Source organism: Natrix helvetica (genome assembly GCF_964273705.1).
Source record: "Natrix helvetica genome assembly, chromosome: 1".
In the NCBI taxonomy this organism is placed as follows: Eukaryota; Metazoa; Chordata; class Lepidosauria; order Squamata; family Natricidae; genus Natrix; species Natrix helvetica.
The window spans coordinates 38,834,342-38,847,727 of NC_138548.1; the positions used below are offsets into that span (position 1 = coordinate 38,834,342).

At 35.6% G+C, this 13,386-nt stretch overlaps 1 protein-coding gene across 1 annotated transcript in view; it reads left to right on the plus strand.

Annotated features, from left to right (window-relative positions):
* Nucleotides 1–13,386, plus strand: part of CDC42BPB (CDC42 binding protein kinase beta) — a 106,479-nt gene that overhangs the window by 37,511 nt on the left and 55,582 nt on the right. The window contains exons 5-11 of the mRNA XM_081938095.1: nucleotides 53–201; nucleotides 5,406–5,499; nucleotides 5,906–6,106; nucleotides 8,273–8,521; nucleotides 10,897–10,976; nucleotides 12,430–12,596; nucleotides 12,688–12,807. Of these exons, the coding sequence (XP_081794221.1) occupies nucleotides 53–201; nucleotides 5,406–5,499; nucleotides 5,906–6,106; nucleotides 8,273–8,521; nucleotides 10,897–10,976; nucleotides 12,430–12,596; nucleotides 12,688–12,807 (1,060 nt within the window). The remainder of the gene's footprint in view (nucleotides 1–52; nucleotides 202–5,405; nucleotides 5,500–5,905; nucleotides 6,107–8,272; nucleotides 8,522–10,896; nucleotides 10,977–12,429; nucleotides 12,597–12,687; nucleotides 12,808–13,386) is intronic.

A 13,386-nucleotide genomic window follows, 5' to 3' on the forward strand; every position in this document is an offset into this window, starting at 1 on the left:
TTATGATATAATTCTGCAGTGATTCTTACCAGTAAGTGTTCTTGTTTTTTAGTATTTAGTAATGGACTACTATGTGGGTGGTGATTTGTTGACATTACTTAGCAAGTTTGAAGACAAGCTTCCAGAAGATATGGCCAGGTTCTACATTGGTGAAATGGTTCTTGCTATTCATTCCATTCATCAGCTGCATTATGTGCACAGGTAAGATTTCTTATTATGGCATATAAATACAGGTAGTCCTTGACCACAATTGACCCCAAAATTTCTATTGCTAGGTAAGACAGTTGTTAAGAGAGTTTTGCCCAATTTTGTAACCTTTGTTTCCACAATTGTAAAGGGAACCATTGCAGTTGTTAAGTTAGTAATGTGGTTGTTAAATGAATCAGGCTTTCCCATTGACTTTACTTGTTAGAAGATCATAAAAGATGATCACATGACTTCAGGGTACTGCAACCATCATGAATATGAATCAGTTGCCAAGCATCCAATTTTGACCATGGGGATGCTGCAACAGTCTTAAGTGTGAAAAACAGGCGTACATCACTTTTTTCAGAGCTATTATGATTTTCAACAGTCACTAAATGAATGGTTCTCCATAGTGGTGGAGGTAGCATCCAGACTGGGTTGACCTCATCCGCTCATTCTGATAAGACTGTTAAGCCACGCCCTTGTTGCTAGGCAGACCCAGCTTTCGACTCAGTCCCTCAATAAGGACGGATGTGTCATTAAGTGCTCCAGTAGGTTTTACAATACCTTTGAATTTATTGGAAATGTCTTGATTAAGAACTTGTGAGTACAGCTGGGAATAACACCACAAACCCCTGCATTGGGGTGGTGTCAGGCACGCCTTTAGCCCTTGTGGGTGGCGGAGACCTCCATTTTCCCCTCAGACTGAGCTGTCACAAATGGCACGTAAACTGTAAGATGTTATGAAGTTGGTTACCTTAAAATAATGTTCCTATTTATAATTCCAGATTGTAGCCATGTCCATCTTCAAATATTGTAAGGTATTAGGGGACTCAAGCAGACTAGTTTGCCCTTCCCTTCCTTTCATTAAAGCATGCAGTCAATATGCTAATTTCTTCCATCTATAATCAAATAGTCATTTAAATTTACAGAATGTATATTTCCACCACTTCAAATTTTGGTTGGTTCAATTTAAATTTCAGATTGAAGGTGGTTATATATAAACAGGGTTTAAGGCAAAATCTTGCAGGAAATGTCTAGACTCTGGCACAAAAGTAATAGCAAAAGTTAAATAGAAGAGATAGGGGAAAAAAACCTGTAATATATACCAATACCATTTTCAGCATCTCTCTGTACCTTTTTATACTTGTAAACTATCATTTCTTACATTATAGGGAGATATAATTTAGTACATGAAAACCTGATTTCAGGTTTTTCTTCTTATACCAATTCAAAATCCAAGATTACTAGAACTTGTCCGGTCAAGAGGAAAAAACTGAATGGAAAAAATAATGAGAACATAAAAGTGTTGAAAACACAGAAGTACAGAAAGACTCTTATGGACACCCTGACACATCTGTTTAGATAATAGGTTGCCCATTCACAGAACATTGGATTATAGTTTTGCAGCTTTACTGTCATGTTTAGCATTACTGCAAAATGATTACTTTCACTTTCAAAATTCTTAGTGTGGTGAGACACCTTCTTTGCTATTTAAAGGAATGTATTATTTTATACCTTCTTCCTCAGATTATTAAAAGCTGCTAAACCCCCGATTTCTAGTTTATTTGCTTGTTATGTTATTTCTGCCCTTAACTAACTATACAAAATGGTATTGGAATGTTTATGGCTATCCTATCTGGTTAATTTTGGCTAGAAGTAGCCACTGCATTGTTTAATTGTATACAGACCATGGATTTGGTTATGTATTTAGAAGTGGAGAGGAACAGCAATGTATTTACTCTAATCAAGCCAAAAAAAGTGTTTCATCCAAGTGTTATAACTTTTAAAACAATTGAAATATGACTTTTGTTTTAAAACATTTTAAATGCAATAGTTATAACTATAACAAAGGTTTCTAAATCTCATTTTTTAAAAATTCCACAAATCCACTTAAATATTGAAAACCTATTCCAGTGAAGGAAAACTTTTAATATCCTAGTTGTTGGGAAATAAATTGCTGCCCAAAGGAATCCTGTTACAGTTCTTCAAACTAGTGTTCTGAGTTTTAACCAAGGAAAGTTAAATACATCATATAAGAATAAATAAATCAATAAAATATTGATTTATTTAATATGTATAAAATCAATTAAGAATTTTGTCCATGTCTTTACGCAAGAGTTTTATATGTGTGTTTTTGAGCACTCTAAATGAATAGGTGCTTTTCTGATTCATAAGTACCAGCATGGCCAGTTTTTATGCTGAAATAAGATACTGTAAAAGATCATAGTTTGCAACAAATTTATTATGTACGTGTAAAATTTACATGAAGATAACTTTCTCATTTGCTTATGAGATTACATCTAGAATGTGATGCTATATTTATAAGGAATAAAGAATATGTTCTTGAATTTAAAACTATTCCTTCAATTTGATCTTTTTACTGTTGTAATCTTGAACAAAGTCTGTACATGTTTATAAACCATTAAGACAGCACCATATAGAAATTTTCTTAATGTAAGGTGACATTAGTTACAGGATTAGGAAGCTCAATCACTCCACATGTTCCTTTCTTTTAGGTATTGTCAAATATGTAGCCCAGGGTGTTGCACTTTCTGTGAAGTAGTCCCACTTGTTTGGAGCAGTTTACTAACTCCACCCTATTGTATTTTAGGAGAGCTGTTAAAACTTGTTTTTTAAAGAAGCACTGGGTGGGGACCTTGTATAAGTTGTACTTGGTTGTTTCTTGTTCGCAGTGACATTAATTTCTTCTTAATAACTTATTATTTTGAACTGTAGTTTATTAATTTAGTATACAATTTAGGACAGTATGCGTTGGTGGTTAAGGCACTGAACTAGAAACCTGTAGCCTGGGATGTTAAGGCCTCTCTCAGGCATGAAAGTGGGCTGGGTGACTTTGGGCCAGTTATTCTCTTTCAGCTCAGCCCACCTCACAAGGTGCTGTTATGGGGGAAAATAGGAGGCAAATATATTCTCTTGAATAGATCAAACTATATATTTTAAAAAAAATGTGAACATTATTGTTATTGTTATTAAATTCTTTTCATATAAGAAGAGAATGTAATCCACTCATCTCATAGCATGTGAATCCTACTAAATAAAGCAATATATTTGCCCTATTTTATATAATAGACATTGCTACAAATCCTGAGATAACCTTTTTGTAGGTAAGTCAGTGCCAGATCCGGCAAAGGAATTAAACAATAATAATATTGAGTTACTGTGGAAACTTCTCAAGCCAATTAATCTATGGTGGCATATGTTAAATATGCAGTCCTCTGCATCATGGCATGAAGATAAACCTAAGGAATAATTAAATCAGAAGCAAGCTGAGTTGATTGCAAAAGATTTGCTTTAATGTACATAATATTATACGTTCGTATCAAAAAGAGAATATTCATTTCTGAGATAGTTGAAACATCTGGGCGGTTAGAGGGGTTGAGTCACTAGTTAGTGGGTGACATATAAAATATGTCTTAGAAGAATTCGGCTTGTGGATTATAGTGCAGAACAGCATCCCTCACAAATGAAATCCAATATTCTGTTGTTACTCCTATTTTGTGTCCTTCATAGAGCACAATTTAATGCTACAATATATATAAAACCATCACAAAAATGTACAATATTGAGTGTATAGATCAATGTGATTAAAAAGTTTGTTAATGTGTGGTCATTTCAGGAGGCCAATAGTTTCCCTATTAAAGTAATTTTTTATCTTGCTAAATACAAAATGGCTTTTAATAACCTTTAGAAATTACCACATTGCTTCAGGAAATCATTTGAAGACTTATTGCTTTGATCAGAGCTAGCCAGCAAAATGGTATTAGAATAAGTATGTATGATAAAATTGGAGGAAAAAAAATCAGTATAGTGAATTAATATAGCTGTCCATTAATGCTATTACTTGCTTATGCTGCAATGTTATGCATGCTTACCTCAGAGTAAGTCCCTCTGAGGTAAGTGAGGTTTACCTTTGAGTACACATGTGTTGCATTACTGTGTTTTGATTACACTATACAGCAAATAAACCTCTATTAGCTTTTAGTGTTTCTTTTTGCAAATTGTTTTGCTGGCAGAAAATGTCCCTGTGTTAGTTAAGCTTTGAAAGAAATACCACAGTTTTAAAGCTCTTCAGTAGTTAATCACCTTCCTTCCTCTTATACTGTGAGAGGAAATGGGAGACAAAGTACGTGTTGTGCATTTTTATTGTTGAGTTGTTCTTAGGAATACGTGTTCCAAAAGAATCTTCAGTAAACAGATGAGAAACACATGATAAAACCTGCAGTATATGTGGATATTGATCTATGATCTACTTCTTAGCAATACTTTTTCTTCACACATTAATTCTACTATTTTTTCAGTGTAGATGATGAGTTTTCTTTAATTTAGGCTTGGAACCTTTCCTTTAGAATAATTTCATAAATAAACTGTCATGAAGTATGTCAGATACATACTGGCTTTTAATGACTTTTTTTGTCTGAACATGATGTCTAAACATCTAGAATGTTTATTAGACATTATTTCTTGAAAAGTTAATTTTTAAGAAATTTGGAGGCAAGTTACATTACCAACAAAGTCAGAACACAAGCTTAGCAAATTCACACATTATTATGACACAAATTAAATGGGAAATAGAATAGATATGTTCAATTCAGCAACAAAACCAAGGCAATTGTGAATGTTTGCATGTATAAAGATATTTTTCATTGTTGTTTTAGAGCTATTTTTTGTGAAAACGCTATAAACCATATTCAAATATGCACTTCGAAGGAAATAGGAAACCAGGAAATTCTTTGTCAAAGAGCACAGTTCAAAAATGATTTGGAAGAAATTCTTCAGAATGTATTTAAATGCGGCTAATATTTGAAGACCCATGTTTTGTTTCAGACTTCTATACTAACCTGAAAAAATAATGTACAAATAGCTACATAAATGAACCAAGTTAGATAATCCAAGTTATTCTTCCAAATTATTTTCAAAGTGTGCACATCGTACTTGGGTTGGAATTTAATTTGATAGGTTTATATAATCATAGTGATACTTTACAATATTCTTTATAGTGATATTTGGGATTATTTTTCTGTCATAGATGATTTGATCTTTTGCTGTTTTAAATATAAAACATATAAAATTGTCAGTATCCAATTTTTATAAGAACTATCTTGATTTTAATGTACATTTAGAATACCTGGTTAAAGGTAATGTTCCAACTATGTGCCTGATTTAAAATAATACCTTTTTCTTTTTTGAAAAATCAGAGATATAAAACCTGACAATGTTTTATTGGATGTGAATGGTCACATACGCCTGGCAGATTTTGGATCCTGCTTAAAGATGAGCGAGGATGGCACTGTATGTATCAAAAAAGTATAGTTTTTTTTACTAGAATACGGTGTTTGAGTTAGTTTGGGGATTATATTTGGAAGATAAACTGCAAAAGTTCATGTGAATAGAGCAACATTTTATATTGTATCATTCTTCTGCAATATGTTTAATCAGAACTGCTATATATTATTTATGAATGGAGTATCCTATAATATTCCCATGTATTTCCTTACACTGTTTCATGGCCAATTAAACTTTTTATTTGTACATACAGAAAGTGGTGTTATGATTTTTTTGATTTATACTTAATAATGCAAGAAAGCATAAACTTTTTTTTTGTATCTCAGTAATGCTCATTGACCTATAGATTTATACATGCATGCAATTAAATTAATTTCTCCTTATATACTATTTTACATTGTTTTTCTTCAAGGTACAATCTTCAGTCGCAGTGGGCACCCCTGATTATATTTCCCCTGAAATACTGCAAGCCATGGAGGATGGCATGGGAAAATATGGACCTGAATGTGATTGGTGGTCCCTAGGTGTTTGCATGTATGAAATGTTATATGGCGAAACACCTTTTTATGCAGAGTCACTGGTGGAAACCTATGGGAAGATTATGAATCATGAAGTAAGTGCTATGAAATGTTTGTTCCTCTTAGCTGTGTAATTTTCACAGAAATATGTCACAAGGATCCAAAATCTTTGTGTTTGTATATATGAGTAACTGCATTGCTCAGTGTATCTTCTAAGAAAGATCTTCTGTGACTAATGTTCAGAACAGGTATTTCTCAGACCTCTGTTGTTGTATACTTGGAATATATTGATTCAATTATTCCTGAAAACCTTTTCACTGTATATTTTGCCGCAAAACAGACTTAAAATGAGCACATTCAGCAAAAAATATAAGTACAACATATTGAAATTAGTCTAATTAAACTAAGAAAATATATTTAAGGGTGTTTCTTCAGACAAGCAATGCCAAAGATAAACGACTGAAATTAAAAAGTAGAAAGTCTAAAAACAAGAACACTTAACAATTTTGAAGCTCAGGAAGCCTTCTGTAGGTTTTTTTTTTAATGGTATGAATCAGTGGTGGGTTTCAAATTTTTTAGAACCTATTCCGTAGGTGTGGCCTATTTGTGAGCGTGGCTTAGCGGTCATGTGACCGGGTGGGAGTGACCAAATTGTAAATGTGGTGAAACTCATTTAACAATGCTCTTGCTTAGCAATCAAAATTTTGGGCTCAATTGTGATTATAAGTTCTCTTCCTTTTTCTTTCTTTCTTTCTTTTTCTTTCTTTCTTCCTTCCTTCCTTCCTTCTTCCTTTCTTTCTTGTGTCTCTCTCTCCCTCTTTCCTTCCTTCCTTCCTTCCTTCCTTCCTTCCTTCCTTCCTTTCTTTCTTTCCTTCCCTTCTTGTGTCTCTCTCCCTCTTTCTTTCTTTCCTTCCTTTCTCTTCCTTCCTTCTTCTTTCTTTCTTGTCTCTCTCCCCCACTTATTTCCTCCCTCCCTCCCTTCCTTCCCTCCATCCTTCTTGTGTCTCTCTCTCCAATGTTCTTTCTTTCTCTTTCCTTCTTTCTCTTTCTTTCTCTCTTTCTCTTTCTATCTTTGTCTCTCTTTTTCTCTCTCTCTCTCTCCCTTCCTTCCTTTCTCTCTTACTCTTTCTTTCTCACTCTCTCCCCCCCCCCTCACACACACATACCTTCCAGTTGGTGAAAATTTCTGTTTCTGCCGCCCGTGGCACTTCACTTGCTGCAACTCGGACAATGGGGAGGTGGGAGTGAGCGCTGTCCGGGTTTGAGGAACGGATGTTCCTTCTGCTCAGCTTACGCACTTGAAAAGACCCCGCGGTTCCACATCCACAGCTGACCCCTTCTTGGCCAAAAGGGCGCCTTTTCAGTCCCAGCTGGGCGTCTGGAAGAGAGTGGCCGAAGTGGCTTCTCTCTCCTCCTCCTGCCAGCCGAAGGAAAAGCCCCGGGGAGACAGGCTCCGCGGGCATCGGCTGCGGCAACCCGGCAGAGCAGCGTGCGGAGCCTGTCTCCCCGGGGCTTTTCCTTCGGCTGGCAGGAGGAGGAGAGAGAAGCCACTTCGGCCAACTTGTGTAAGATAAGACAGGCAGGCGGGTGGGCAGGTGACTCTGCCGGAGAAAACGTAGAAGGCGCGGAATCAGCTCTGCCTGAAGGCAAAAAGCTTGGACCTCCCCCCGCGCACCCGTCAGCCAAAACCTCCCGGGAGGCGTCGGCTGGTGGGCAAGCAGGGGTGGTGGTGGCTCCGAGCCTTCTCGCCTTCAGACAGAGCTGATTCTGCACCTTCTATGTTGTCCTGGGCAGAGTCATGCACCCACCAGCTCGCCTGTCTTGTCTTACACAAGTTGGCCAGCTGAAGCCTCCCGCCTTTCCTGAGCAGCTGGCAGCTGCAAGAGGCGCGAAGGGGAGGCAGGTGGGCTTTGCAACCCGAAGGCTGGCATTTCGTCTCTGCAGCGTAAACCAGCTTGGGCACGACTGGAGAAGTTTCCTCAGTGGAGCTCCTGAAAGGGACGCAGGCTGCCACCACTCCACTGAAGACATTTCTGAGAAGAGAAGCTTCTCCGGTCCCGCCCGAGCTGGTGGAGCGCAGGCAAGCGCCGTCCCGTGACAGGGGCGGGGCAGGAAACTTACTTCCGGGTTCATTGACCAACCGGATTGCGCAATCCGGTGCGATCCGGCAGAAACCCACCACTGGTATGAATGTACAGATTAAAAATATTTTGTCATAGAAAAGAATATCTTCAGTTCAGATTTCCCTTCCTGTTCTTCAGGAGAGGTTCCAGTTTCCATCTCATGTTGCTGAAGTTTCTGAAGAAGCAAAAGACTTAATCCAACGACTTATCTGCAGCAGGGAACGTCGTCTGGGGCAGAATGGAATAGAAGATTTCAAATCACATGCATTTTTTGAAGGACTCAATTGGGATAATATCCGAAATTTAGAGGCACCTTACATTCCAGAAGTTAGCAGTCCTTCAGATACATCAAATTTTGATGTAGACGATGATATATTGAGAAACCCTGTGAGTAATTACTGTATTTTCTTTTTGTTGTTATTGTTTGTTTTCTACATCACTGATTTTCTAGCTTCTGAGCTGAATCATGACATTTTTTTATGTTGCAGGGGCATTCTGGAAGGAGTTTTAGTGTTTAAAATCTCTGCTTCTAGCTATTTTGATATGAACTGGACAGACCTGGAAATATGTTTAATGTTTCTACTTCTATTCTGATTTGCATATGTAGACAGTGTGAAAAAAATGGCTTGTCTGATTAAATTTACTAGAGTAAACTTGATTTACCAGACTTTAGCTATGATGGGGAATTTTTTCTTTTGGACATCCCCCCAAAAGATAAAAGTCTGTTGAATCTGATGATTTGTGTAAATTATATCATTTATGACCTGACATTATGCCATAAATAATGTTAATTATTTTTTACCCTGAATAGTATACTAAATCAAGAGTGTTCTGCAATAATAATTTGGAAATAGAGTTCAAATTTTCCTTAACTTACTGTAGTAAATTAATCTTAAACCTTTCTTAGGTCATCCGCTTTGCAGAATGCCAATGCTTCTAAAAGCAGCATGCATGAAATTACTAAAATTAAAATATTTTTTATTTGCTATATTGATAACTAGACTTCAGAGTCCAAACAGTACCAATTCATAAATTTACATGTAACCAGGGATATTTAAAACTTTTATGTTCTGGGCAGGGAACGTTCCATTTTTTTCCCCTCCTGGGAGCCATAGTCATTATTGTCCAGAAATATATTTTTTGAAGTAGGAATTGGTTCATAAGGATGGGCCATAAGACCATCTGCAGATGATCTCCCAGGCTCTGGGCTAGAATGGCTGGAGCCCCTTGTGATGTGTTTTATGTGTCTTTGGTTGGTTTCATCATCCTGTTTTTACTTGTTCTTTATCTTTTTCTCTCTTTTGATTGGGCCTTGAAAGATTCAGTGCATTCCCCAAGGGTCTGGAACATAGTACTTTGTCAAAACCCAATATAGAACATTTAAACAAACCATTGAATTCATTAAAAAAAATCAGTTAAACCTGAGCCTTTAGGTGACTCTAAGATTCTACCTTTTGCCTTTTACTTAAGAGGTCAGAAATGGAAAACTCTTGGATGGCTTTTCCATGTAGTATGAACCGATATTAATTATTTTTATGCAGTTCTGTATATCTGTGTATTTTCTCCAGTAAACTAAAGAGATATCCACACTAAAATATACTAAATATGATACAGATTTCTACTGCTTTCTGCTGATCAATTTTGAATTTAACTTGTTTCATATTTAAATACATTATCTGAATGAATAAAACCAAATTACCTTCTTAATTGTATCGGGTTTAATAAAGAAGATTGTCAGATTAATTTTTTTTTTAAAAAAAGGCTAAAAGTATTTGCCTAGGGTGAGAAAGGATATACATATTGTACAATATTAAGTTTCAGATAAACTGTAATACTTCAGTTCATGCAATTCTTAAAATTAATATTCAGATTGAATGATATTTAGGAAAAAATATTGATGTAAAGGATTTTCTTTCTAAATGAAATACCAGAATCTTAATTTCTCAGATACATAATTTCTCAGTCAAACTGCATTTCACTTTCTCGACACATTTTATTCATTCACTTCACACCTAGTGTGGACATTTCATTCTTTGCTTCAGATTGGGACTGGGTTAAGTCAGAGTAAATTTTTTAAAAAATCAAGGGAGAAAAGTAATAAAATAAGTTGGTATTTAGAAAAACCCTTTACAGGGATGTTGAAAAATATTTTTTTCTATAAATGGAAAGAGCCAGCATGGTGGTTCAGTACTGGCTGAGATGCTGGACTCCTTAATCAAGGAAGAGCTTTGGATGACTTTGGGGCAGTCATTTTCTCTGAGCTCACATCAGCATCAGGACTTGTGACAAGCCAGCTAATAAACAAAAAAGCCCTAGTTGCCATCATGCATGGATAGCTTTACCATAAGAAGCAGGTAAGCACAGTGCAAAAAGAAGTGGACTTCACAAGCATGTGGACAAATGCTAAAAACACCCACAATGGTCTTTGTATAATTTGAAAAAACTATGCAAATACATACTATGCAATAAGGAGATACCAGATCTGGTTATAATTTAAGTAATGCTCTATTAATAAATTAAGATGTTATACAGATTAGATTTGCAAATAAACGAAATATTTGTAGGAAGTATGATTTAAGTTAGGATCCCCTAAGCTGCTTTTGTGAGGATAGTGCACCTTAAAAGGCAGGTTGAAAGGCTTAAAAAATTTTTTTTTAAATCCATGCTTTTTCTATTTATATTATGTTATATTCTCGGTTTTGAATTAACTCACCATGTTTTTGATTCATCTCCATTTTCTTCTTGTATTTGGTTTTGTGCAGGAGATGATACCACCTGGTTCTCATACTGGCTTTTCTGGGTTGCATTTACCTTTTGTTGGCTTTACCTACACAACAGAAAGGTAGGTTGAAAAAAAAATGAATTGCAGTTTAGAAAGCTCACATGATTAATTTATATAACACTGTCAGGTACAAATGCTTTACAGAATGATATGGGAAAGAAAAAGAGGCACTTTTCTATAATGGCAATGTTGCAGAGTAAATGCGAGGTAGTATATTTATATACATATGTATTATTTAAGCTTGGAATTCATGTGCTGCAAGCCTGTCTAGTTGGTTTCTAAGATTATAGAATATAATACAATGCTTATTCCACTATATAATAGCATGTTAGATCGGTAAAAAGACAGTGCTTTACCACACATCTTTTTTGCCCACATCAGATTTACTGCTGTTTATTCTAATTATGTATCTCTATATTTTGATGGGACAAAAAAGCTAAATAATAGGTTTTGATTATTTTATTTATTCAATTTATATGCTGCCCATCTTGCTATAAAGCAACTCAGGTATAAATGCTTGATGGTTCATATCAGGCACATATTCCAAAGTGACCCTTTAATGGTTCCTAACTACAAAAAGAATCAATTTTCTGTAAGCTCCAGTCTAGTAGATAAAACTACTACTACAACTTCTATTATATAGATTTCTGAGTTATGCTAAAATTCTTTATTACTGATAAAGAATACTTTATTGATTTTTTTTTGTACAAGATCAGTTGTTATGTGTTGGGTCTTTTTTTGTACTTCATGAAGTTACTGCAGTGTATTCAGAGTGTCCACATCAAATGCTGTCCTCAAACATTTAAGGACTAATGATTATCACAAAGCTACTCAATGAGCTTCATAGACAGGTATCCTACAGGAAGGATGATAGATTAGCTATCCACAAGCTTAGTTAGTTATAGATTTTTTTAAGCTTATGCTAGTCTTGATTGATTGCAATATTAAAGGAATATCTGGCAGGCAAAAAGAAATATAATCTGGTGAAAATAATTTTCTAGCTCCTCTCATAAATGTATTTAATGTTAGCAAACTGAACTTGAATCAGATCACTGGCCTGACTGAATTCAGTGTTTTGTGTTCCATCTTTCAAAGATGCTCCAGGTTTTCCTGAGTGTTTCCTCAGTGTAAACCTGAGATTATTATGAAAAAAAAGTACTATACCTTCCTACATGGAAAGACAATCTTCTCCTGTACTTCCTTTGCCTGCCTTAAAAAGTGAAAGAGATAAGAGCATGTGGGAGCAGTGGTATCAATCTTCTGCTATAAATCCCATTTGTGTAGAAGTTATTGCTGCTATTTCCTTGCGAGTAAGCTTTCCTTTGTAGGGTTGGAGTGAGAAGAAACAGATTGCTGCTTAATTGCCAGCTTGCTCAGAAGTGATTTATATAACTTCTATAATTTAAAATTATATTAACTTTTCTGATTCTATTGAATTTTCAACAGGAAATTTGCTGTTTGTGGTTGATTAAACATGCTAATTAATATGTGCACTGATTATTTTGGGTCTCAGCTGTTTTTCTGATCGAGGTTCACTTAGAAGTGTAATGCAGTCCAGTAGCATAACCAAAGATGAGGATGTCCAACGTGACCTGGATAATAGTTTGCAAATAGAGGCATATGAGAGGAGAATACGAAGACTGGAACAGGAGAAGCTGGAACTAAGTAGGAAGTTGCAAGGTATACCTTCTCATTGGCTTTCTTAGAGTCTATCGGGTGGAATAATATAATTTTATCATTTTTAATCATTATATTTTCCATTCAATTTAAGAGTCCACCCAGGCTCTTCAGTCCCTTCATGGTTCTACTCGCTTGACAATGAACACAAATAGGGATAAAGAAATAAAAAAGCTAAATGAAGAAATTGAACGTTTGAAAAATAAAATAGCAGGTAAGTTTTAGAGTATGTTACTAAATCTAGTAATAAAGCCTTAATTTGTGCTATGTACTTTGTAAGGTGCACCTCAGTCATTTTGATGGTGATGGGGCTCTTTTGTATGGCTTATGTGAGCTACCTAGAAGGAAGAGAGCTTATGGTTTTAACATGCAGTGTGTTAATGAATCTGCTACTAGACCACCTCCTAGTTATTTGCTTGAGAATTTTTATTGTTTGTAAAACTAGAGCTTGTCTCTTATGCATCTTGGCCAAGTGAGAAAATGAACAAGGTCTGCATCATATCCCAAAGATGCTTTTTTGCTTGAAGACATTTTGAAGAAGCTTCTTGGATGAGAAGTGAAATGATTTCAAGCAAAAACAAAAGAAGTCCAGTTGCCTTTTGAAAAAGCACCTTTGGGACAACCATAACCTGGATGACCGAGAATCTCCATAGTTGTCCATATTATATATTAAAACAATACATTTTATGTAATCTTTATATGTGACATATTTAGGCATGGTTTGTGATTGTTATGAGATTATAGATGGGTTGCAGATGAAGCAATTTAGAGAAATCAGTCCTTAAACTATGTG